The 27185-nt window shown below is 41.9% G+C and overlaps 4 protein-coding genes and 1 non-coding gene across 5 annotated transcripts; 2 read left to right on the forward strand and 3 right to left on the reverse strand.

Annotated features, from left to right (window-relative positions):
• Positions 1–5210: 5210 nt before the first annotated feature.
• On the forward strand, positions 5211–5933 carry LOC131263148 (uncharacterized). The gene has a single exon (XM_058265304.1). The coding sequence runs from the start codon at positions 5211–5213 to the stop codon at positions 5931–5933; it is 723 nt and encodes a 240-aa protein (XP_058121287.1).
• A 4300-nt stretch (positions 5934–10233) lies between these two features.
• Positions 10234–10956, reverse strand: LOC131263149 (uncharacterized). Its single transcript, XM_058265305.1, has one exon. It carries the CDS (start codon positions 10954–10956, stop codon positions 10234–10236), a length of 723 nt encoding a protein of 240 aa, XP_058121288.1.
• A 572-nt stretch (positions 10957–11528) lies between these two features.
• LOC131264399 (uncharacterized) lies at positions 11529–14437 on the forward strand. The gene is made up of 2 exons (XM_058266703.1): positions 11529–12161; positions 13754–14437. The coding sequence occupies exons 1-2, from the start codon at positions 11529–11531 to the stop codon at positions 14435–14437; spliced, it is 1317 nt and encodes a 438-aa protein (XP_058122686.1).
• A 6465-nt stretch (positions 14438–20902) lies between these two features.
• On the reverse strand, positions 20903–21625 carry LOC131263151 (uncharacterized). Its single transcript, XM_058265306.1, has one exon. It carries the CDS (start codon positions 21623–21625, stop codon positions 20903–20905), a length of 723 nt encoding a protein of 240 aa, XP_058121289.1.
• Positions 21626–27082: 5457 nt separating this feature from the next.
• On the reverse strand, positions 27083–27155 carry Trnav-aac (transfer RNA valine (anticodon AAC)). The gene has a single exon. It is a non-coding gene; the product is annotated as a tRNA-Val (tRNA).
• Between the last annotated feature and the right edge of the window lie 30 nt (positions 27156–27185).

Here is a 27185-nt window from a genome sequence, read left to right on the forward strand (position 1 = left end):
GATATGTCCCTATGTAAGGAGTATTTGTACCAATTTTTATGAAAATTCGTTCAATAATTGTTGAACTATAATTATTTTTCATTAATTTTAGAGGGTAGGTGTCGGGAGGGGTAGGGAGGTATGGGGATATCAACAAACGAAGTTCAGATCATTCAACCATGGAAAATTAGCTACCTTTCTGCCAAGTTAGGTACAAATCGGCCCGGTAGATTTTGCGTGATGCGAGTGCATACATATATATATACAGACAACGTTGACTTTTATATATCTTCTTCTTCTACTTGGCGTAACGACCTTGTTGGTCATGCCTGCCCTGTAAAGGGCTTACGAGACTTTTTACCCTATGTGTACGTGGATAGTCAGTCCTCTCGTACAGGGGAGGGTCCGGTCTCGGTTGGGATTCGAACCCACGCCGTCGAGGTTGTGAGCCACGGCGCTCATGGGCCGATTTTCTAACCGGCGCTACCGCTCGGCTGCCGCGGACCCCCAACTTTTATATATATAGATAGATAAACAAACAATTATCATAAATGTATTACAAATTCAAAATAACATTTTACGAATGGATGAAGTCCTCGTAAGGATGACAGGTTGCCCGCCTGTGTACACATATGATACTTTCTATCCAACTAACTAACGTACTATGTCCTAAACCAAACTACTTCTAACATATGGCGCACACAATCTTTCGAACTCAGGTAGTGTATCCGCACTGACAATTATGATTGGTAGTTTATTATAACTAGGTAAACAGGCCTGATTACACCGGGGCGGACTAATTTTGTTTTCGTTTAATTCTAGAAAAATAGTTTGGTTCTTCATTTTTTCAGGGGGTCGCCTATCTCCGAAGAGATACTCGTTTGGTCAGAAGGACCCCGGGTGAACAGTTATAACCCAAAAGATTATGCCCGTTACCCGTATGTGCCAGTGTGTCCATCAAGGCTGTCCATTTGTGTAGCAGAAGGTCTCGATCAGTAGGGTATCTTTCATGTTGCGGCAATAAAATTTGTCTGGATAAAATTGTTGTCTGGTCTCCTCCAGGGGTTACCTCCATGAACAGGCTCGAGGGCATTCAGTGGAGGTTTACGCGGATTGCTGTCCGTCGGTTCCTTGGTAACAACTCCTCTCCTATTCCGTCCTATTCCACTCGGTGTCAGCTCCTGGGGTTGGAGGAGATTTGCGTGCGGCACAAGAACGCTCAGGCACTCTTTGTCGTGGGCGTTCTCCTCAATCACTTGGATGCCCCTTCCCTCCTGTCCTCAATCCCTTTCTATGCCCCATCTCGCCCGCTACGTGATAGGCCCCCGTTGGCTATCCCCCGTCGCCTCACCCGTTACGGCCAAAACGACCCGTTCCTCCGCGCACTGTCTGCCTTCAATGACTTTTACAGTCTGTTTGACTTCAACCTCTCTATTCCCCAATTCCGTTCTCGTCTCCTCTCCTCTCCTGCTTAGTCCTTCCGTTCGGTGACCCTGCGTCCTCTACCCTTTGCTAATTTTTTGTAATTAATTTTAAGTTTAGAAGTTATAAAGCCCGCGAGGCGAATAACAGTAAGAGCATAATAAAAATAAAAAAATAAAAAATAAAATAAAGTTCTAGAGAAGAAAATCAACGAAGATTTTTTTTTAATTGTTTGATGTATAGATTGATTAGTATGCTATTGGTATACTCACATGTTATCAGTACCGAATTCACCAAGAGCTGCCAGTTTGAATAATGTTACGAAATCTGGTAACACAAACGCGACCATAACAATGAATAACAAAATCAATGTTCGGTCAAATCATACCATTTTTTGCAGGGTGCTACCATAGAATATAAGAACAATAAGTAAGAAACTCTTAAATTAATATTTCTTCAAGTTTCAGAAACTCTCTGTGTGGCACATTATGTTCCAAACTTGGCGCATGGTTGTTGCATGGTCCTTATTTGGCGCGATGTGTTCCTAACTTGGCGCACTTAAAACAAATTGGATGTAGTACATGAAATTCAACAGTTTTATTCAAAATTCAACTTTAAACAACAGAAACACTTTTCAACACCAATTAAAAAAACAATTTAGCTTTTTTTGCAGCGGACTTAGGCTTCTCTCGTGGAAATAAAACTATCACATCGCTAACTTTTATAATCTCATTCATCAAAGCCTTCTAAGATTCAAAAATATCTAGCAGCGCAAACATTCATCTCCACGGTGAATAATTAGGAACACTGTGAGCCAAACTTGGCACAAAATATTTTCGCTTCAAATTAGCATAAATATTTCAAAAAGTGCCGAATCTAACCACGATTCATTGGAAATACTTACATTTTAACAGTTTCGGTTAAAAACACATTAATAATATTTCTTTTGCCTTTAAATTTATTGGAAACAGTTGAACCCACTCCAGCAGCGTTGCAAACGCGGATAAAAAATGGCGCACTTGTGGGATGGAATTTTTCATTTAATTAGTATATATAATAATGATTTGGACGCCACAGTTGGTTTAAAAAAATAAAATTAATTTTTATTTCCTTATTAACACTACTGTTGAGGCGCGTCCTCACTCGTTGAGTTCTACAAATAGACTGATTATAACTAATCGTTCCTGGTTCGCGATCGATGGCTGCGCGTCGATAAACGCGTAGTCAGCTCTCCACGTGCCGGTGCTACGTTGCGGCTACAGGTCGATGGCTGCAGGTCGATGGCTGCGCGTGGACATTTGCGGTGTCAGCTTCCCACGTGCCGGTGCTGCGTAGCGCGATCGGCCGTTCAGCTAATTCTGCATCGTCGGCAGTCTCGATGTGGCTGGCGACGTAACTATATACATTCAATAACAAAAAACCAATAACATGTTTTGATGCGAATGTATTGTACAAACATAAACAAATATTTGACTGCATATTTTAGACTGAAATGTTTTGGAAATAGTCTAATATCGCAGAAAATATTAGAAAGTGCGCCAAGTTTGGACCCGCGTCATGGTGCTTCTACGGTACCTTCGATTTGTTCGAGCCATTGCGGACAGCGATGAGTATGGTGTGCAACTTTGCGAGAACGCAGTCACACTTGCTGAAACATGATAATCACTGGAATCTATGAATGCACTGCTATAACTAAAGTGTTTATACTTAATACTAAGATTATTTCGATGAAGCCATAAAAAGTCCCGTTGATTGTGAGATACGTATAAAAATGACATCGCTGCAGATATTTCACATCGCTTTTGAAAGGGAAATTTTGAATAAAAAAAAATGAATGATCTACAATGAAGCTTTGGTGTTGATTGCAAATGTGAGTTTGTTTATGAGTAGCATTCTATTGACTGAAATTCAAATGCCAGCACCAATCGTCGAATTAAAAATGTTCTGTTTCGTGAATAGAAACGTGGGCTTGAAACCCGCTATTTGCCAATTCACTTCAACTAAAAATGATTTATCACAAATGCTGATGTGAATACCCCACAGTATCGAAACTAAGATTGGTTGAGTGCACGTACAATTTTAGCTGCTTAAAACCTATGCTAATGACTCCAGTTGGACCATTGCGCTCATATAAATTGATTAATCGTATTGAAAATGGAAACGAAGCCGTGAATCGTTCACTGGAATTTTAAAACATTCTTTCGATTTGTCTGATAAGCCGCAACTTAAAGATGGATCTGTTATTGTTATGTGTCGACATCTTCAGACACCAAATCAATGGGACTTCCCTTGAATTGTAACGCCTTGTTTTTTTCAATATTAGTGTATTATTATTATTGGACGAGGCGAAGTTCGTTGGGTCTGCTTGTTTCGTAAATAAACAGTACTCAATGGTTTATATAGTGCTCTTTAACGTTGGGCAGGTGCAAGTGAAACCCTAGAAACATTCTGACTAAAAAAAAACAGTTGATCGACTACCGGAATGCTGGTTTTTACAGATTGTTTTATTCAACACTCATTTTCAATTCGCTTTGAATGTCTTGCATTGTTTTCTCGCTCTTGCTTGTCTATTTGGCGCAGATGGCGTTCACCTGACTTGAAGCGTTTTCAAGCGAAGACTTCAAAAGGGCTCGGGCATTCGAAAGACAGTCTTGCAGTGCAGCTCTCAAATTGGCCGATAGATCGCCGATAGCGCCCAAGCCCTCGATAACTACCGGGGAGCTCAGCTTGCTCTCAATCGTGGCCTGAACAGTGTCCGGATCGGTAAGGATGTTCACTCCGCGGATGCTGCTGAGCAGGCTGGCCTGGGCGTACGCCTGGCGATCTGCACTATCCTGTGCGGGGAACAAGCCGGCGAACATGTCATCGTCGATTTTGGCCACACAGTTTCCGAAGGAGATACCAGCTAGCGTCATGAGCGCATCGGTTCCCATTTGTACGTAACTAGCGCAGGCCCTATTGGACACAACAGCGAGGCTGTCAAGAATGTTGGCTTCTTCGTCGATGGTCTGCTGAATGTACGGCTCCTGGGTGAGGATCAGCTCCGACTGGACCGTTACGAGCAGCTCCGAACCACCGGACAGCAGTTTGCGCTGCTGCTTTCCTCCGGTGGTTTTCAATGGAAGGAACGCCTTCAGAACATCCCGTCGATTACATTCAACTGAATCCAGCCCAACGAGGGCGCACACGAGGATAACGGAGAGCACGATCGAGGTAAACTTCATCGCAAACTTTAACTGGTTGGACGCGTACCGTATTGGTATAAACAGGAAAGTGTAATGAATGCTCCTCGCAACTGACTTTAATTTTTATACACCTAGAGCCATAACATTATCGATAATTCCGAGCTAGTGACAAATGATGTATGTTTCGTTGCTTATCTACATTCTTTAATAACCCGGACATTGCTACCTGCTTAGCAGTTCACAAAGACTGAGGATGAGGACCATAAATGTTTTCGTATCAGTTGATCAGACTGATTCGTATTTGAACCCGGATGTTATCAGGCATCGAAAACGACTGTTTAAGATCTTCATCATTTCTATCGTACAAAAATAGGATTTATGCTTTTTTTATACTAAGCGTACTGTGAACGCATAAATCGACTTGTGTGTTAAAGATTGAAATATCAAATCTACAGCTTCCATAAAGATTTATGGATAAGTGATAAGTTTATTATGATCGATATAGCTCCTTGGTGATTGGACGAGTATAAAACAGTGGAGTTTTGGACGATTGGACCAGTTCTTCTAAGCTGCTTCTAACAAAAGGAGTCTCTTCATAGCTTGTTTGGGATCAAATAATCAAAGATGAAACTAATCTTTGCGATTGCTTTGGTGTGTCTTGGCGTGTCCCTCACCGAAGCCGGACGTACCGCTTCGACCGAGGTCGTGCAAAAGCTGAAGGCTATCGAACCAATCTACAAGAATCTGCAGGATAACATCGTTAATGCAGTGGCCGGGGCAAAGCTGAACACAGCTTCCAAGACGGATTCCTTCTACCAGGCCATTATCGACAATAAGGAGGCATCGTTGAAGCAGTCGATTCAACTCGAGGACTCTTTTTCCTACCAGCTGAACAATCAGGCTCCGTCAACTGACTCCAGCTGTTTGGGATTCCTTCGGACACTTATGGAAAACAACATGTTTGTGGCCGGTGTCGGTTATACGAACTGTGTGAACACCGTCGAAGCTGGACTGAAGGAGGAGCTAGACAAAGTGTACAAACTGCTGCAGGTCGATGAGTCGGAGCTGTTCGATCTGAGCCTGTTGGATGTGTTCCGCGGTGAGAACATCATTGCCGATCCAGCCAAAATGATCGCCAAGTTGAACGAGAAGGAAGCGGAGATCAATGGCATTTCGGTGAGTTTTGTGGCCGACATCAATGCCGCTGTGGATGGATACGCCACCCGTTTGAGTGCTTTGGAGAATTCGTACAAGTCGTGCGTGCTTTCGAACGAGTCCCTTCTTAAGCAGGCGTTCGAGTCGTCGAAGATGCAGCTGACGCTGATTTGCATGGGAACTATCGTTTAGAAAGTCCACTATATCTATCAGGTTGTTTGAACATTGAGACTAATAAATGAACATATGAATACAAGATATGACGAATATTTTCGCATGGAATAGCTGTTTTAGTGACGTTTTTACGCATGTGAATGTAGTGTACTCAGTTATTGCCGTTTGTTTATCGATTTCAGTGATAATCATGTTACAGCATTGGTAACTGTACTTGCTTCTCAAAACGTTGCTTCTAAACCCGCCACAGTCCGCAATGGCTCAAACAAACCAAAGGTATTCGTTTTGGCCGGATTGTGTAAATTTGTCCTAAATCAAGATGAAAATACACTTAGATGTCCATGTACTGGGCAGCCCTGCTTTTGCAGAATCATTTCTCCGACGATGCACTCAATGTATAATATCGAAATAACTGTTATAACAGTCTATATGGATACGTATAGATTGTTTATATAATTTGGATTCACTGCCCAGTTTTATCTTGAACTCAAAGCTTTGGGCCACTCACTGATAACAGGTAATCGCGGTTATCCGTACGGATAACGGAAACGCGATTAACGCGTTATCAGTTGATGCGTGTGCGTCCTATCTGTCGGCGTCATTGTGCAGCCCAGCAGGTGGCAGCGAGAACACATTCGTCTCGGAATTGTCACCGAGTACGGACGAGCCGCGCGTGGCGCTTGTGTTTCAGGAAAGTTTTGCTTTTACCTATTTGTCAACAGTTTTGTTCTAAAGTGTGTGTAATATAAATTAAACCAGTTTTATGCAGCAACCTTATTATTATCAGTATATTCGGACGCTATAGTGAAAGAACATAGGACCTTGTTATGTTACAAATTTATCAAACACGGCATGCACCTAAACGCCGCTGTTGCTGCTTGGTGTTCTGGTGCCGCGTCGTGGTGTCTGAGGCGTGCCACGTACAGAGCCATCGTTGCCTCGAAAACCGCTGGTGGCATCCGATCGCGACGGTGTTCCAGCTGTTCCAGAATGTTCTCCTGCAACTGCCGGGCTCGCCGCCGGAATCTCTTCAGTCATTGCTAGGATGCGGTCCCGCAGCGTTGGGTCACGGCCAAAGCGGCCCTCTCGCCATCGCTGCCGTCGCATCTCGCGCTCTGTTACCCGACGTCTGTCGTCGTGCGTCGCCCGCTCCGACACCGCCCTGCGCTCCGCTGTCCAAATCCGCTGCAGCTCCCGGGTGATGGTGACAGCTGCCTCTTCCACACGCCCCCAAGAGTCCGGGCTGTGGAGCAGGTGGTCGAAGAGCGTGTCTGCTGTTACAGGCTGAAGCCCGTGGCCCGTAAGCAGACGGTCCCGTGTGGCTGCAAAGCGTGGGCACTCGAAAAAGACGTGCCCCGGCGATTCGTCAACTCGCTAGAGGCCACAATGGAGGGGGTGCTGTGTAAGGTGAGGATTTCGAACATGCTGTCGGATCCGTTCGAATCCCACCGGGGTCTGAGGCAAGGTGATGGACTCTCCTGCCTTCTATTCAACATCGCTCTGGAAGGTGTCATGAGAAGCGTGGGCTTCGACATCCGTGGCACGATTTTCACCCGCTCTCTCCAATTCCTCGGCTTCGCGGATGACATCGACATCATCGGGCGGAACACTAGGATGGTGTGCGAGGCGTACACCCGACTGAAACGCGAGGCCGCAAGGATTGGACTAATGATCAATGCGACGAAAACAAAGTACCTGCTCGTCGGAGGCTCTGACAGTGACAGAGTCAGGCTGGGGAGCAGTGTATCAGTGGACGGCGACGAACTTGAGGTAGTAGAGGAGTTTTGCTACCTCGGCACTGTCGTAACTCCGGACAACAACGTGAGCTGCGAAATCCGGAGGCGCATTGTTCAGGGGAATCGCGCCTACTATGGACTCCACAAACTCCTGCGGTCCAGATGGCTTCTCCCACACACGAAATGTGTCATACGAGAGCTGACAATAAAGTAAGGTCTCCAACGCTGCAACTTCGCCGGATCACGCGCTAGGCGAAATCTGGCAACACCGCCGTGTTCCTTGGTTCCCCCACTACCACTTTGCTGCTGGGTGAGGCTTCCCCGATCGCTCAGTCTTGGCTGAGCAGCCGTCAACGATGGAGGTACCCCTCGCGTCAGCGTCCAAGTGCGAATTGCGTTCTGTAATACGTTTTTTGAGTGCGAAAAAGGTGACACCTATTGAAATCCATCGTCAACTAGTTGAAGTTTACGGGGAAAAGTGTATGGACATAAAAAACGTGCGTAAGTGGAGCCGCGAGTTCAATTCCGGGCGCACTAATGTTCACGACGAGGAGAGAAGTGGCCGACCGTCGGTCTCGGATGCGATTGTTCAAGCAGTGGAGGCAGAAATGCTCAAAAACCGCCGTGCGACAATTAGGGACTTGGAAGAGAAGCTTGGAGGAGTGTGTAGCAGCGAAACAATCCGTCATATCCTTGTGAACAACTTGCAGTATCACAAAGTTTCTGCCCGATGGGTTCAGAAAGAGGTCAACACCTGGCTGCGCGAGGCGGACGGAGAGTGGTATTCTGCCGGCATAGACAAGTTCATCGTGCGGATGCGCAAGGTGTTGGAAAAAAATGGCGATTATGTAGAAAAGTAGCCAAGACCTTGGCCTTTCCAACGGTGTATCGCTTTTTGTAAATAAATGTCATTTTCTATGAAAAAAAAATTGGAGACTTTACTTTATTGTCAGCCCTCGTATATCGCACACTGATAAGACCGGTCGTTCTCTATGGGCATGAATCCTGGACTCTGCTCACGGAAAATGCCAACGCCCTCGCAGTCTTCGAGAGGCGTGTGCTCCGGTCTATCTTTGGCGGTGTGTGCGAGCAGGGCGTGTGGAGGAGAAGAATGAACCACGAGTTAGTTGAGCTGTATGGCGAGCCGGACATCCTGACGGTGGCGAAGGCCGGCAGGCTTCGTTGGTTGGGGCATGTCATGAGGATGCCGGACTCATGCCCCACCAAGAAGGTGCTCACCAGCGACCCGCCCGGCACGAGACGACGAGGAGCTAAGCGAGCTCGGTGGATGGACCAAGTGGAGCAGAACCTGCGAGACATCGGATGCGACCCGGGTTGGAGGGCTGCAGCCATGGACCGAGCTACCTGGAGAACGATTGGTGACCAGGCCATGTCAGCACGACGTGCTCAACTGCGAGCGGGCCATTGAAGAAGAAGAAGAAGAAGAAGAATAATGGTAAATGGGGGTCCGCGACAGCCGAGCGGTAGCGCCGGTTAGAAAATCGGCCCATGAGCGCCTGGGCTTACCACCTCGACGGCGTGGGTTCGAATCCCAACCTAGACCGGACCCTCCCCTGTACGAGAGGACTGACTATCCACGTACAACAGGGAAACAAGTCTCGTAAGCCCTTAACGGGCAGGCATGACCAAGAGGTCGTTACGCCAAGAAGAAGAAGAAGAAGAAGAAGAAGAAGGGAAAACACATCATCGCCTTTTGTGAAGTTTACTTCCAAATTGTTCGTAACATGTTAGACAATTTAAGGTTAATGTTATTAACCGTTACTCGTTCATCTGCCATACAAAATGCAATGAATCGTATGAGTAAAGAACAAAGGACGCTACTATAAACCATCTTTGAACGATTTGTCAGACGACGAAAACCGAGGACGACGAAAACCGGGGCCAGCCTGTAGTTGAGTTTCTAAGAACAAAGATATCAGTATTGAAATACAGAAATGGCAAACTTCTATGTAAAATGTATGAACTACACTGATAAATGGTTGTGGTTATGAAGGGAGAATTTTTTTGGAACCTCAAATTAACATTCTTAATGAACTTTAAAAATTATAAGAGTTGTACAATATTTTGGAAAACACCCTCAAATATCTTCACTAAAAATTTCAAATCGATCCTACGTCTAAATAAAAAGTTATTTTTTCCTAAGTACAGGAAAACATAATATCCCACACAAAATGTATGGACTACCCGGGTAGTCCGGTTGAACGTTAACGTAGGTAATTTTGGTTGAACGGGAGACGGTAAATGAATCTAAGATAAAAATAACCATGAAAAGGGTGTGAAACTCTACTGCTCTCTAAATCCAATGGTTTTCATAATCTTGTACTACAAATAAAACGTCACATTTCTTTTTTAACACATAAGTTGGAACACATCTATAATGCTGTCAATTTCTCTCAAAACCACCAAATTTATTTGTTCTTCCACATTCTAAGCTCGTATAGTTATGTACGAGCCCCAAGTTGATCTTTGTTGAAAATCAAGCGAATGCAGTAGCTATATTTTGCATCAGTTCATTTATCAGTTTCAATATATTAACACTTTGTATGATCAGCTGCATTTTTCTAAAGCACCGTTTGCACGCAAATCTGCATCAGCTGCATGTTTGTCGTCTCCAACGCCTGCTGAAGGGAGGACTCCTTCGAAAGCACACACGACTTGTACGAATTTTGCAACGCAACCAAACGAGAGGCGTAATCATCTACAGAAACATTGACGTCGGCCGTAAAATTCAGTGCAATGCTATTGATCTCCGAGGCCTTCTCGTTCAACTTGGCGATAATTTTGACTGGATCGGCAATGATGTTCTCACCGCGGAACACATCCAACAGGCTCAGATTGAACAGCTCCGACTCATCGACCTGCAGCAGTTTGTACACTTTGTCTAGCTCCTTCTTCAGCCCCGTTTCGACTTGGTTCACACAGTTCGTGTAGCCAAAACCGGCCACATTCATGTAGCTTTCCACAATCGTCCGAAGCTCTTCCAAGCAGCTGGCGTCAGCTGACGAAGGCTGATTGTTTAGCTTGTAGATAAACTCATCCTCGTACGCAATGGACTGCTTCAACGATGCCTCCTTGTTGTCGCTAATGGTCTGGTAGAAGGAGTCCGTCTTGGAAGCTGTGTTCAGCTTTGCCCCGGCCACTGCATTAACGATGTTATCTTGCAGATTCTTGTAGATTGGTTCGATTTCCTTCAGCTTTTGCACGACATCCGTCGAAGCGGTACGTCCGGCTTCGGTGAGGGACACGCCAAGATACGCCAAGGTAATCGCAAAGAATAGTTTCATCTTTGAATATTTGATCCAAAATAAGCTATCAAGAGACACTGTTTGTTAGGAGCTTAGAAGAACTGATCCAAACGACCGAAAATCCTCTGTTTTATACTCGTTCAATCAGCAGGGAATGACATCAATCATAATAAGTTTATCGCTAATGATCATAATGTTGATGTTCTTGGATGTTGAACGTGAGTTTTTAATCGATGACTGACAAGTAGGCTTCTGCTCTTATAGTACGTTAAGCATTTTTTTAACGAGAACAAAAAGAAAACATTAAAATCAAACCATCAAACCTCAATTTACGAATCAGCCAGTCAACGATTCCTCCAATTCTTCTTTGTCTTAAGATCAACTTATTCGAAAATATTTATCATCCACATACTCAATCCGCGGGAACTGGTAAACAGGGGCTGCAAATGTAGATTATCACCGAAATATCAATCTTTCATCACTAACTTTGATTTATCGATAATGATATGGCGCTTGGTATAAAAGAATCCAATCCAGCTATCGCGAGGAGCAATCATTGAAGTTTTTCGTTTAAACCATTACGGATCGCGTCCAAGCAGTTTAAATTTGCGATGAAGTTTACCTCGATCGTGCTGTCCGTTATCCTCGTGTGCACCATCGTTGGGCTGGATTCAGTTGAATGTAATCGACGGGATGTCCTGAAAGCGTTCCTTCCATTGAAGACCACCGGAGGAAAGCAGCAGCGCAAACTACTGTCCGGTGGTTCGGAGCTGCTCGTATCGGTCCAGTCGGAGCTGATCCTCACCCAGGAGCCGTACATTCAGCAGACCATTGACGAAGAAGCCAACATTCTTGACAGCCTCGCTGTTGTGTCCAATAGGGCCTGCGCTAGTTACGTGCAAATGGGAACCGATGCGCTCATGACGCTGGCTGGTATCTCCTTCGGAAACTGTATGGCCAAAATCGACGAAGATATGTTCGCCGGCTTGTTCCCCGCACAGGATAGTGCAGATCGTCAGGCGTACGCCCAGGCCAGCCTGCTCAGCAGCATCCGCGGAGTGAACATCCTTACCGATCCGGCCACTGTTCAGGCCACGATTGAGAGCAAGCTGAGCTCCCCGGTCGTTATAGAAGGAATGGGCGCTATTGGAGATCTTTCGGCCGATTTGAGAGCTGCACTGCAAGACTGTCTTTCGAACGCCCGAGCCCTGTTGAAGTCTTCGCTTGAAACCGCTTCAAGTCAGGTGAACGCCATCTGCGCCAAATAGACAAGTCAAAAACAATGGAAGTAATTCAATGCGGTTTGAGAATGAGTGTTGAATAAAACAATCTGTAAAAACCAGGGTTCTGGTAGTCGATCAAATGTTTTTCAGTCCAAAAGTTTCTTATGTGGCGTTGCATCTGTACTTCAGTTAAAAGGAACTTGTTACGTCTAACAAATTCAACGATCATCGTATGCTCTAATGAACTCATCTTTCCATACTGGCTAACAGTCAAGTGAGATTTTTTTCTTGTTCATTCATGGTTTGATTCCTTGTGTAGGATTCAAGTTCCTGTGGCAACAAGAAAATCTTTCTGTCAATCTTTTGAGCTCTATATCAGAAATATCAGTTTCAGATCACATATCTATATATAACAGAATTTCGAAACTCGGAATGAAACCCCTGGGGAAATCATTTTGATTGTTTTAAATCACGACAAAGTTACAAAAAGACTTTAATTAATCAATATTGTTCAGCTTAATTTTAATCCCTAACATAAGTTATTATATCCAGTAATACAAATTTCGAACATCACCCAATAACATCATATGGACACGATTTGCTGAATAAACAAACCTCTTTGCTCAGTGGTGCATGAATTCTACTAACTATAATGGAAAGTGATCTAAAAACAGGTATCAAATATTTTCTAAATTATAAAGTTTCGATTGTTTATTTTGTCAAAATTACTAATTACTATTGGCTGTATATTGGTTTAAAGTTAATTTTACTATATTATTTCAATCCAAGGTCATCATTTACTTGTGTAGAACACCACCCGTATTTGCAAGGTCTGACGAAAAGGAAAACAAAGATTCCGGAAGTCGTTAAACATTTATTGTCTCACAATTACGTCCGTCAGACAGGCAGCAATATTTAACAACATCCTACTGACATTGAATAAAAAGGGCTTCGAGCATGATAGCAAAATTGTGATAGCGTTACTGAATAGGCAAACGGTACAATTGTTTGACTATGGCAGCGAAGGTTGTTTAAATGGAATACGTTGGATCCTGTTTGATTGTTGGTTTTTTTATTTAATTTTTCAAAATGTAGAAATAATGAAAGATAGCGAAGATCCTGCTTTCGAACCAATCAGCTAATTTTTCCGGCGGTTCATTGATAGTATTTCTAGGTTACTGTTTGATATCGCCAACCAGCAATAAAATGGGGAGGCAAACAATAAAGTTTCTTATTGACCATCGTGTGGCTCATTGACTTAGGCTGAGCGATATTTCGCGACATTTAATCTTCCGTGATTATTATTGTACCGCGCAATTAGCTTTGCCATATCGCCATTCTGCTGTTGATTTATAATCCGGATCTGGTGTGTCGTATAAAATCAAAGAGATAATGTTGAAATTTCAGCAAAAGCCTTCAATCTTCGTAAACGTATGGTCCACCGGACTAGTACTCTGAAGTACCGGTCCAAATCGCACCATGAAATCTTTTCTACTTTTAATTGCCCTGTGTTTGTGTCTGTTGGTGAATGTAGGTTAAGTATCCATATTACGTTAATGCAAAAAATTGCAAATTACATAATTTGTTTTCGTTACCCTCATTTATAACTTCAGGCAGTTGATGTTGGACGTCCGGTGTCGATGGAGGTTATTCAGCGACTGAAGGACATCGAACCAAAGCATGCGGAAATAAAGCGACGTGTCATTAACTTTGTGTACGCGGCTAAGTTAAATGTCGTGGAGCGGATCGATGAATTCTACCTACAGGTGTTTGCCGAAAAGGAGGGATCACTTGCTAGGTCCATAGTGATTGAGGACGAAATGTTGTATCAGTTGGACCATCAAGTGCAGTCGGCCGATCGGAGTTGTCTTGAGATATTGCGGATTATCGTCGATAGCAACATGAACGTGGCTGGTGTCGGATATACGAACTGTATTAACAGTGTCCAAGTAGGCCTCGAACGAGAGCTGGAAAGGGTGCTAAAGCTGCTGGAGTTTGATGAGTCGAAAATTCTCTACCAACGTTTACTGGATGTGTTCGAAGGTGAAAATATTATCTACGACCCGGAACGTATTTTGGCCAAGTTAAAGGACAAAGCATTCGAAATAGACGCGATGGGTAGCGACTGCTTGTCGGGAGTGTTCGAAATCGTTGAGAAATTCGCTGCGGCTCTGGGGGACCTTCGTATAGCTTACCAAACGTGCCTGAACACAAACGAGTCTATTCTGAAGATAGCAAATGAGGCATTGAAGAGTCAGCTAACGGACATTTGCCTTGACACTCTCGCAGACAATTAGCACGATTCTTAAAGCATATATCGGGGACTAAGGTAATAAACATATTTTGAGTCATTTTGAACTACCGCATTTAACATTTTACCGTGTTTAACATCACCCTGATAAAACGTAACTAAAATATGTGCAGCGAAAATATTAATTTTTATGCTTACCACTTACCACTGGTATACTAGCTGAATTACCCAATTTCGTCCGGGACAAAATAAAATTTCAGACTAAAGGGTGTTTTCATTCAGTATCGTGCTTTTACACTCTACAATTTTGTCATTTTTGAAATCAACAAAAGGTTATTTCATAGTATTACCTTAAGTATTACTTAAGTATAGTTATCATTTTTACATACAATTTGCATTAATTATATAGCTGTACTTCTCCCTCAGTGCTTCCGTTTAAAATTAACCAATTGAAGCAAGTATGACAAAAAAAACCTTTAGTTTAGTTTAGAAATCTTTTTGTTTTATTTTCTTTTTTCCGTTTTCCTACCAAATAAAATCTGTTTTCAGTGACGGACTAACTAAGTTATTGTATAACTTTATTATTTAACTATTTAAACAAAATGACCATAAGAACAACAGACGCTATTGGTTTAAAGGGGTTGTATTTAAGCAATGATACAAAGTAGCTCCTTTAAATCCTTCGCCGATTTTGTGTGTTTGAGAATATTTGTTACGTAGGAGAAGATAGAAGAAATCTGAGATGAGCATTACCTATATTGCATTTTAACCATTGTCGAGCTAGGGGGATGGAATCTCTTATTCCTTCATATAGATTTAATATACATACAGACAACGTTGACTTTTATAAATTAGATAAATCGATCTGTTTTTATTCAAAAGTAATTGCTGTGCATAGTTATGTTTGCATAATTTTTTTTGTTATTACTTTATTGTGGTAGAAGTAGATAGAGATAGGAAACAAAGATGCTGCAGCTGATGACCATCTTCACTGGTGAGGTAAACGCTTTATGTTTGGGTTAATTAATGATATCGCGAATCATCATTCGCGAGTAAGACAAACCACGCCAGTCGTTTTTGAAATGTTTCCACACCATCGCCCTATGATCACCGGTTGTGTTCTGATAACCCCCGTTCAAATTTGAATAGTGGCAGCTACGGTACCACCAGGCTCCTCGAAATACCTCAGCACAATTACGAAAATCTGGGTCATTATCGCTATCGAATGTGCTAAACTTTCGATCCTTGTGGATTTCCATCGAATCTCCTGCTGTTCCTGAGTATGTCCCTAATTTCTTCAAAACATACAACTCCGATTCGTTCCCTATCTCAAACTCTCCATACTTAGCATATCCATAGTTTCCTTGAAAATCTTTCATTTCGACCACCAGTTCATGGCGTCGGTTTTTAGTAATTTGATGCACGTATTCCAGCCCGAGCCAAAATTCGTGATCCAAACTCCCGAATCCATTGCGGTACTCCGCCCAGCCCCGATAAAAATCGACAGAACCATCATACCTATGCTGGATCACAATCCAGCCGCCTTCGAACTTATTTTGTTCGCAAAGAACTTTAAAAGGTTCGCTATTCACCCCAATTTTGATCATGTAAGTATCCGATACACTGAGAGCTTGCCGACATGAATCCTCTGGATGCAAAAAGTTAAGCAACTTAGTGGTGAATTTTCCTTGAATACTGATATTTCGTACCGAATCTGTCATCATGTCAAGAGTTTTTTTGCACTCTCCAAGCTGCTCAGTCACACTCTGCAAAAGAAGCAAACATCAATTTAAAAAAAACGATCAACTTGATTTTCTGAACCGGATCTCCAACACCTATTGCACACTTCCTTACCTTGTTAAAAGATTCTTCCATTGCTTGCATTTTGGCCTCAATCCTCTCGTTCTTTTCGTTAATATTATTTTCGTAATTGGTTAGCTTCTCCTGTAGACGATGCTCCGTTTCCTATAAAGAGTCGATATTTTTCTCCTTTATCATTGCGTTTTCACTAACTTGTGCTGGAGATTCACCTTCAGCGAAGTTTTCATAGTGTGCTCTACATCTTGTAGTTTGTCTTTTAAGTAATCAAGTTTATTCATCAGTTTATGTAATTCGAAACTATTGATCGCCATTGTGAACCGTGCTGATAAAACAACACCAAAACACAGGACCAAGACATAGCTACGTTGATTCATAACTTTCAATTTGCTGTAATTCAAAGCACTTAAACACACAGTCAGAACGAAAGTTGAAACACGACTGAGGATCGTACGAATTCGTTTGGTTCGGAAAGGCAAGAAATGCAAAGAACTATTTCTGATAATGTGTTCTGAGCGATAACGCGTGCACATTCATCACAAACAGTGAACCAATTAAACGCCAACATATTTTGGCAAACACTTTCTGGGTCACACATCACTTTCTGGGTACACATCAGCACATACCACAAACTAAATCGAGAGCATGAACTGATTATGTTATCTCGGACGGTTATTCCTGGCTCAGCTTTCTGATTCGTCAAATGCTCAAGACTGGTTGGGGATCCGCGACTGTCGAGCGGTAGCGCCGGATAGAAAATCTGCGGCGTGGGTTCGAATCCCAACCGAGACCGGACCCTTCCCCTGTACGAGAGGACTATCAGGTTTAGGTTTATGAGCCACAATCTACATGTGGCTTACACATGTGGTCCTTTTACTGTTATTTATTGATACGTCGAGAATAAATGCCTATCAATGAATATAATGAACTGTTAAAAGTAAAATGTGTACAAGTTGCAGATGTTGTAGATCGCAGATCATGAACCGTATTGTGTACCACTCAGTGAAAAATAAATGCTTATCAATAAATAAGAAGAATTAAGAAAAAACGGAGCTCGAATGCGAAATTTCTGCAAGGGCTAATAGGGGTACATACTGCATACTGTACTGTGTAATACTGTTTTCAGGTTTATGAGCCACAATCTACATGTGGCTTACGCATGTTGCGCTATTACTGTTATTTATTGTTAAGTCAAGAATAAAGGCTTATCAATGAATAATAAAAAATGTAAAAAGTAAACGTAAAATGTGTTCAAGTCGATTTTAGATCCCAGATCATGAACCGTATTGTGAACCACTCAGTGAAAAATAAATGCTTATCAATAATTAATAAGAAGTGCTAAAAGTAAAAGTAAACGGAGCTCGAATGCGAAATTCTTGTACTGCAATCATTAGGTGGAAAATTATGAAAGGCTTTGTTTATCTAAGTGAATTGTACTTTTATCATAAAAAGGGCTACAGACAACAAAAACATAGTCGTGCTATGATGTTATCGTTACCAGACATATACAGTTAGCCGAAATATTGAGCATACAACTGAACGAGCACTGGATTTATTTCTATAACGCGGACAAACATAAACCTAATTTAATTTTTACAATTTAGTTTGATAGCAAATTTATCAGACAACATGCACTTTTTTTACATAACTAATCTGTATTTTTTATGGTGAAATAATAAGTAGAAAACGGCCCTTTTTCATCAACGCAAAATTGAGCGTACAGATCTATGTACTTCATAATCTAAGGGTCAAGATGGGATCAAATTAAAAAAAAACCATTTAGTTACTATTTTGTATGACTATCTTTGGGACCCAATACTGCCTGCAACCCTTTTGTCATCGATTCCACTGCACGATCTTTACTATTCCATATTTTTTTAAGTAATTCAATTTACAGTTTCCGGCACACAAATAAATAATAATAAATGCATATACAGTTGGTCCCCGCAGTACGCGAATGTTTGGGACCGGACGCAATAGCGTATATCGAATTTTCGCGTATTGCGGATTTTCTCTGCCATTTCGTTTATACCTCATATTGAAGAGTTGACACTGAGAGGGAACCGCTTATTTAACATATCTTTTATCGAAATCACTAATAAGTGTTCCATTTCTTACATTGCATAATTATGTCTCTGTTAAAAAGTGCATATTAAAAACTTCATTCTACCAAAACAAAGTAAAATTGACTAGTCAGAACTCAAGCAACGCTATGAGCTGTCAGTTGTAAAAAATCGCGTATTGCGAATTCGCGTATATCGAGTATCGCGTACTGCGGGGACCAACTGTACTACATATTTTAGTTTTTTTTTATGTATAGAGTTCTGTGTACACTAAAAACTCGACCAATACAGAACCGTCGCTTCTGAAACTTTTCACACATATAGTTTAAGCACTGCAGATGTTGTTGAAGGTTTGTTTGATCACTATTTTTTGATAAAATCATCTAAATTTTACAATTGAAGATCAGTTTTACTAACACAAACAAAACAAGCATGTAAACAAATGTCAAGGTGTATCTACCATAGCTACAACAAGGTTTATACATCACAGGGAACAACACGGAAAACATTTTAAATATGACGTTATTGTAACTACTAAATTAAATCGAACTTTTAAATAAAGAGGAGACCCATAGCTCTTTTCTTAACCTCTTCGTCACCGAGCAACGCCGGGGCGTCAAGCTAGTATCTAATATTTTATGTGTACTTTTTTAGCTTTTAGAATCCTCTGAAAGTGCTTTGGCATGCTCTCTACTAAGATTTTTAGTTTTTGGGGGTCTAATTCCTCCCAAACGTGCACTATAGCTTCGAAATAGTCGTTTTCATTCGATAGTCCACCCTGGCGTCTACAATGAGGGGGGCTCTGAGGAAGCTATTTCAACAATTTTATCCGATAATAATAGAAAAAAGACTTCGACTTCTTGACAGTTTGTTTCGAGTCGTTGACCTGCAGAAAAACGAACTTCTCTTTAACACGTTAAGCGCTACGTCGGCCCCGTGGGGCCAACAGTGTTCTTCCCCGTAAGCCGGCGTCGGACTGCTCGGACCGACAGAGCTCGTTAGGTAGGCCGGCGTTTCTACGAATCGCTGGCAGTACGGAAAGCAGTGCAATTTGGGGATAGCGCTTAACGTGTTAAGGCCCGTCTGTATCAGTGAAATCTCCAGATTTGCCTGCAGGATGTTTATGTAGGAATCGGCAGTCATGATAACATCAATTTTCAAAAGCCTCCGCACACCATTCCATGTAAAACAACCCCAGACCATCATATTTCCTCCTTCATGTTTTACTGTGCGCTGGATGTGACGATCCTGAAGTGCCTCGTACGAATTGCGCCATACACGTTCAAGCCGTTTCAGATTAAAAAGCTCAAATTTGGATTCGTCAGACCACAGACCCACTTTCCAGTACTCTAAATGCTTAGCAGCATACTTCTGAGCGAACTTAAGACGTTTGACCTCATTGGACTTGTTGATATAAGGGCGCCTCCTAGCAAATCTGCTCTACGTATGCAACAAGCCGGCAACGGATAGTTCTTTCGAAATCTGATGGCTGAAGTGTTTCCATGATCTCGACTGTCAGGTAGGACTATTTTTGTCTGCTTTGCTGGTTTCGTACTTTGCATGAGTTACGTTAATGTTGATAAGCACCAAAAACATATTTTATTCTATGGAATTCCTTGTAACACTCAAATTAATGAGATACCTAAACCTTAAATTAACAAATTGTGTATTTACAATCAAACATGAATTGAACATGTGATCACACATGTATGAATATTCATGGGACATATGTCCCATTTGTCAGAAAGGGTGCTAACGAACCTATAAAGTATGAAAACTCAATTAATCGGTTAGCTTTCAATGGAAAAGTTTATGCCAAACTCGAAATTTCAAAGTGGACACTTTGTCTTGTCACAGTTTTTTACACTGTTTTTTTGTTAGGAAGCACTTTGAGCTTGTTAAGTATAACTTTGCCGTTATCGGTAGCAACATTGGCGCGCCGAAAAAACGTCGCGTTCTCTCTTGTCAAAAGTTCCGGGATTGTTTTACATAAGCTGGTATTATATTTTGAGGTAGTGGTATAGGTAGATATAGTGTAATCGTACGTAGCAATAATACCAGCTTATGTAAAACAAGCCCGGAACTTTCGAGAAGAGAGAACGCGACGGTTTTTTCGGCGCGCCAATGTTTATTTTCCATACGACACCGCCAAATGCCACGTGCATCACCGGCAAGCACCACGCGCTACACCGGTTCCCACGAGCAAGCAGAAGACGCCGACTCAGCAGAACCACCGAGATGCGCACCATCGGTTCCCACGGGCTGCACCAGACGCCGAATCAGCACTTCGCGCACACTCACAGCTAGGGACAGTTAGGCAAAGCCAAGTTAGGAATAATCAGTTTTAGTTTAGAACTCAAGAGAAGAGGACATGCCTCATTAGCAATAAAGAATATTGTATTTTTAAAACTTAATTCTTCGCCCTCGACTCATAATTATATGTTTGTTTTCGTGATAAGTGAATCTCATAAAAAATATGTAAAACAAGATACAATTTTTTTTTACAGTGTATTTAGTTGGATTAAGAAAACAATACTGAGAGAAAATCAGCGAATGCAGTATTCATATTTTGCATCAGTTCATTTATTAGTTTCAATGTATCAACACTTTGATTGATCAGCTAGATTTTTCTAAACAATCGTTCCCATGCAAATCAGCGTTAGTTGCATCTTCGACGACTCGAACGCCTGCTTAAGAAGGGACTCGTTCGAAAGCACGCACGACTTGTACGAATTCTCCAAAGCACTCAACCGGGTGGCGTATCTATTCACAGCGTCATTGATGTCGGTCAAAAAACTCACCGAAATGCCATTGATCTCCGCTTCTTTCTCGTTCAATTTGGCGATAATTTTTACTGGATTTGAAATGATGTTCTCACCGCGGAACACATCCAACAGGCTCAGATCGAACAACTCCGACTCATCGACCTGCAGCAGTTTGTAAACTTTGTCTAGCTCCTCCTTCAGTCCAGCTTCGACGGTGTTCACACAGTTCGTATAACCGACACCGGCCACAAACATGTTGTTTTCCATGAGCGTCCGAAGGAATCCCAAACAGCTGGAGTCAGTTGACGGAGCCTGATTGTTCAGCTGGTAGGAAAACGAGTCCTCGAGTTGAATCGACTGCTTCAACGATGCCTCCTTATTGTCGATAATGGCCTGGTAGAAGGAGTCTGTCTTGGAAGCTGTGTTCAGCTTTGCGCCGGCCACTGCATTAACGATGTTATCTTGCAGATTCTTGTAGATTGGTTCGATAGCCTTCAGCTTTTGCACGACCTCGGTCGAAGCGGGGCGCCCGGCTTCGGAGAGGGACGCGCCAAGACACACCAAAGCAATCGCAAAGATTAGTTTCATCTTTGATTATTTGATCCAAAATAAGCTATCAAGAGACACCTTTTGTTAGGAGCAGCTTAGAAGAACTGGTGAAATCGTAGAAAACTCCACTGTTTTATACTCGTCCAATCACCAAGGAGCTATATCGATCATAATAAACTTATCACTTATCCATATATCTTTATGTTAGCTGTAGATTTGATATTTCAATCTTTAACACACAAATTGATTTTTGCGCTCACAGTACGCTTAGTGTAAAAAAAAACAATAATCCTATTTTTGTACGATAGAAATGATGAAGATCTTAAACAGTGGTTTTCGATGTCTGATAACATCCGGGTTCAAATACGAATCAGTCAGTCTGATCAACTGATACGAAAACATTTATGGTCCTCATCCTCAATCTTTGTGAACTGTTAAGCAGGTAGCTATGTCCGGGTTATTAAAGAATGTAGATAAGCAACGAAACATACATCATTTGTCACTAGCTCGGAATTATCGTTAATGTTATGGCTCTAGGTGTATAAAAACTAAAGTCAGTTGAGAGGAGCATTCATTACACTTCCCTGTTTATACCAATACGGGTCGCTCTCAAGCAGTTAAAGTTTGCGATGAAGCTTACCTCGATCTTGCTGTCCGTTATCCTCGTGTGCGCCCTCGTTGGGCTGGATTCAGTTGAATGCAATCGACGGGATGTTCTGAAGGCGTTCCTTCCATTGAAAACCACCGGAGGAAAGCAGCAGCGCAAACTGCTGTCCGGTGGTTCGGAGCTGCTCGTATCGGTCCAGTCGGAGCTGATCCTCACCCAGGAGCCGTACATTCAGCAGACCATCGACGAAGAAGCCAACATTCTTGACAGCCTCGCTGTTGTGTCCAATAGGGCCTGCGCTAGTTACGTACAAATGGGAACCGATGCGCTCATGACGCTGGCTGGTATCTCCTTCGGAAACTGTGTGGCCAAAATCGACGATGACATGTTCGCCGGCTTGTTCCCCGCACAGGATAGTGCAGATCGTCAGGCGTACGCCCAGGCCAGCCTGCTCAGCAGCATCCGCGGAGTGAACATCCTTACCGATCCGGCCACTGTTCAAGCCACGATTGAGAGCAAGCTGAGCTCCCCGGTCGTTATAGAAGGAATAGGCGCTATTGGCGATCTATCGGCCAATTTGAGAGCTGCACTGCAAGACTGTCTTTCGAACGCTCGAGCCCTGTTGAAGTCTTCGCTTGAAACCGCTTCAAGTCAGGTGAACGCCATTTGCGCCAAATAGACAAGCCAGAACGAGAAAACAATGGAAGAAATTCAATGCAAATTAAAACTGAGTGTTAAATAAAACAATCTGCATTCCGGCATTCCGGTAGTCGATTAACTGTTTTTTAGTCCGAATGTGTCTCTTACACCTTGCTCACCGTTGAAGTGCTTTTTATAAACCATTAAGTGCTCTTTATATACGAAGTTTAGGAACAGCAAAAATCCAAATTGGGGTCTGGGACAGCCGTGCGGTCGCGTCGGTTAGAAAATCGACGATGGAACTCCGGGGCTCACCACCTCGACGGCGTGGGTTCGAATCTCAACCGAGACCGGACCCTCCCCCTGTAAGATAATACGCTCCTTTTTGGGTTAATAATTCCTCAAAAGAGTGATCATTAGCACCAGAGTCAAATTGAGTTTACAAGCACCCATGAATTTGTTTTCCAAATTCATAGTTTTTCATTTTGTCAAAACTGATCGATTCAACTTATGCGAATAAAGCCGTTTATGTCAGTGGATTAACTTTATTATAATGATAGTCCGATTTACCCTCGCTATCCAATCCTTCTTGGTCTGATGGTTGAACTCTTGTTGTTTCGTTATTCTATTAATCCTACGTCATGTACTCCAGCAGAATGCGATCCGGATGCCTCTGTTCGACAAACAGCAATAAACTTAAACAGGAATGATAAGGTGTTCCGGAAGTTGGAACAACCATTATTGTCTGAATGTGACGTCTGTCAGATAGGCAAGAACATACACCAAAGTAGAAGTGCAATCAGGAAACTGTTGGCCAAGGGGGATGGAGTAGTAATGAATATCAAGTAGTAATGATATTTATGCATCGTTCTTATGTCTGCCAGTTTCACAATCAATTGTCTTGCTTCCATTACCAATTTTGTCGTAATTAACGTAACAATGCTGTAAGTGAATTTTGAATTGCAAAAACCTAAAAGAAATTTGGAGCCAATATGATATTAAAAAGTATATAAGATGACTGATTCTGTTTGTCCAGTCTATTTGGGTAGTGTGCAATTGATACTGGACGGAAATGCTGCCTGCCTTCGTTCAAGATCCTGTTTCCATGTCAACTAGACGCATGTTTATGATTACTCTCTGATAGCGTTTTTAGGTTACTGATTGGCTAAGCGTGGCAGAAATTAAAGGGGAGGGAACGACACAGTTCTTTATTGTGGTTTTGTTGTAATGTTTTAATTACATAATTTAATCTCTCGTGATCATTATTGCACCGCGTGATAAACTGCGTGATTCTTTGCGTTTCCGTATCGTCGTCCTGCTGTAGATTAATAATTTTTATTTGTTTTACTGAATTAAGTCAACGAGATATTTTTGGGGTTTCAGCAAAAATCTTCAATCTACGTAAACGTTTGTTTGGTCTTTGGACTAGTACACGCCAATCCAATTCTTTTCGGTTTTCGTTAAGTAATATGTCGATGTAGTGGATGAATGTCTGCTTGATTGCAAAATTTCATTCCATCTCTTGTTGTAGTGTATACCATGGTACGAAAATCTTACATGATTTTAAACATATTTACGAGGAAAGTTTTGACCCTTGAGTATTGGGTTTCGTTTCAACAGCAAATTTGATTTTGTGAGACACGGCTTCACATCCAGTGGAAGCCGCAACGCACGCAACCATCCTTTCACTCGCCGCTACCGGTACCCGATAGCGGAGATGTGGACAAAAGGATAGCCTCTTCGCTTTCCGACCGTCCCTGCGAAAGGACGTGTGCTGTTTTTCGGAAACTCGTAATCCGTACCGTTTCGTCTGTCAGATACGCATAGATCTTTTTAAAGTGTATTATTTGTCTAATCGTTAAAAGTAGAATAAAGTATGTTTTAAACAAAGTACAAAACACAACAATAAATTTTGAACACTGTTATCAGTGTAGGTGTAAACTTTGTTTACTAACATGATCGCGATAGATGGCAAATGTGACAGTAGGGGGGGTTCGGAGTTAAACGGATAGGATCGCGCGAAATGAGTCCAACAGAAGGAGCGGAAGAAAGCCATAAAAAAGGTATCGCAAGAAAACATCGCTCCTATTCTGTTGGAAAAAAATAGAGAGACGAATGACCGAATAGGTCAAAGTCTCTAAAATTAAAAAAAAAAAATTCTGTTGGAAAAGCGATAAGAACGCAGTTTAATTTTTGTAACGCCGCATAGTACGGTTTTCGATTAATAAATAAAGTTACGAGAAATTTTGCTTACATTAAACCAACAGTAGGATTTGTTTTATTTCAAGGATCTCTGAATCGTTAACTTAATGTGTAAGGTACAAGAGGTCGAGATATAATACAAAATAATATAAAAAGAATGTAAACGTGTAAATCGTGATTGACCACACTGATTAGAACATATTTTCATAAATCTAATGAATACTTCGTTTTGGTCCGCAAATCTATTTATGGATGAAATGCGACCCACGTGGTCAAACGAGTTTGACATCACTGATGTAAAGCCATCTTGCCCCACTTTCTATTAAGTTTGGATGGAATAACGTTATCTTAATCATCGTTCCACGCAAGCAATCTAAATGCGATTCGAGCACGTGCAAACACTTATAGCTTAGTGAACGTTAGAATCGAATTATTGGAAATAATACAATGTCCATACAATGTTTACAATCAGAAGACGAAAATGACTTGGATTCTGAAAGCATATTTCTCAAACGAAAGAAAGATACACGAAGCTGGAGAACGGTCAGCCGAAGTTGCAAAGGGCATGAACGGAAATTCTTATATTACCAAATATTGTTGAAGAACTTGCATTTCCCCTGTACGAGAGGACTGACTATCTACGTACAACAGGGAAACAAGTCTCGTAAACCCTTAACGGGTAGGCATGACCAAGAGGTCGTTACGCCAAGAAGAAGAACTTGCATTTTAAATTCGGAACCGAACAGGCGGGTACCGATATTTTGAGGCTAGTCTTAAGAGGTTGAAATTGAATGAATTATCAATTATATAACCGTTATACAATTTTTGTTGAATTCAAAAGGCGAAGAAATTATGTTCGTACGCAACTTGTAAGCAATTGGATTTTTTATCATGCAAAGTTGTGAACAAGTTAGTTTATAAGAAGTACATAATCGATTAAACTGAAATAAAAGCAAATTAAATCCTGCGATGCAATTTTTCTAAACCAATACGGGTCCTGGAGTATTTTTTATTAGAAAAAATTGAATATTATAAATTAATATCACTTATATTAATAGTATTATTGGTAACTGAACGTGTTTCATAAATTAACTATTTTTTTTAAATGATCATTTAAAAAAAAAGAGTAAATGCACATTTGTTCGATATATAAATAGCAAAACAGGTTTAAACTATCCCAATGGCCTATCTGGGTGCGCATAGAAAGTAGATCACCGTACATGCAATGCTCTTTATGAATGTGTGCGTTTCCGTTTTTCTGCTATTTATGCTGCCCTTCACCGACTAACGAAACGAAGTACTGGTTCAGCGGCAGATCAGAAACACCGAAAAGGGAAAAGGAAACTGGACATAATTTTCACTTTCGTCAATCCTTCTACGAGACGTGTATCACCTTCACCTTCGTCGTCACCACGAACGGATCACCTTCGAGTGCTTCAGACAGGCTGGAGTGTTCAGAGTGGTCCGTATCTGTGGTGCGGCCGGCATCATTTCTCCTCAATCTGGCAAGCAATTGTTGTAACGTCACGTTTTCTGTACTTTTCATTTCACTTTTCTTTCTTTTATTGTGTTTTCTCTCACTCAGGTGAGCCTAGACATAAGAAACCAATCGCCACACAGAGTTAAACCATAGCTAGCATTTCTTGCATTTTCCTTCAGTTAACTTCTTCGCGTCACGACGAGGTGGAGAAATGTGTCTTGATTTTGCAGCCACATAAATAGAAGAGAGACTGCGCGGGCTTATGACAGACTAGGCTGTGCTATTTCGAACAAATGAATCAAACATGGGAGAAACTGAGGAGTTGGATATTGGTAAACACACAGCGTAAAGAGGAAAGAGCGTACATGTAACTAATCAAAAAGTTCCCTTCAGGAACCAATAACACACCAAAGCGTTTGAAAACAATTGACTCAAAATACTTGTCCAGCGCCATGCCTGGACCAAGTCTGGTACAATGCATCAAGACGTAATTGAAAAAATATATATGACTGGATGATTTGTTAGAGGAAATATGGATGCTTAATTGTAAGCAAACAAAAATATTTTTTGTTTCCGCCCGGGATCGAACCGGGGGCCTTCCGCGTGTTAGGCGGATGTGATAACCACTACACCACGGAAACACATGTTTGGTATGATGCTAAATCACGGTC

Source organism: Anopheles coustani, chromosome 2 (genome assembly GCF_943734705.1).
Source record: "Anopheles coustani chromosome 2, idAnoCousDA_361_x.2, whole genome shotgun sequence".
Classification (NCBI taxonomy): domain Eukaryota; kingdom Metazoa; phylum Arthropoda; class Insecta; order Diptera; family Culicidae; genus Anopheles; species Anopheles coustani.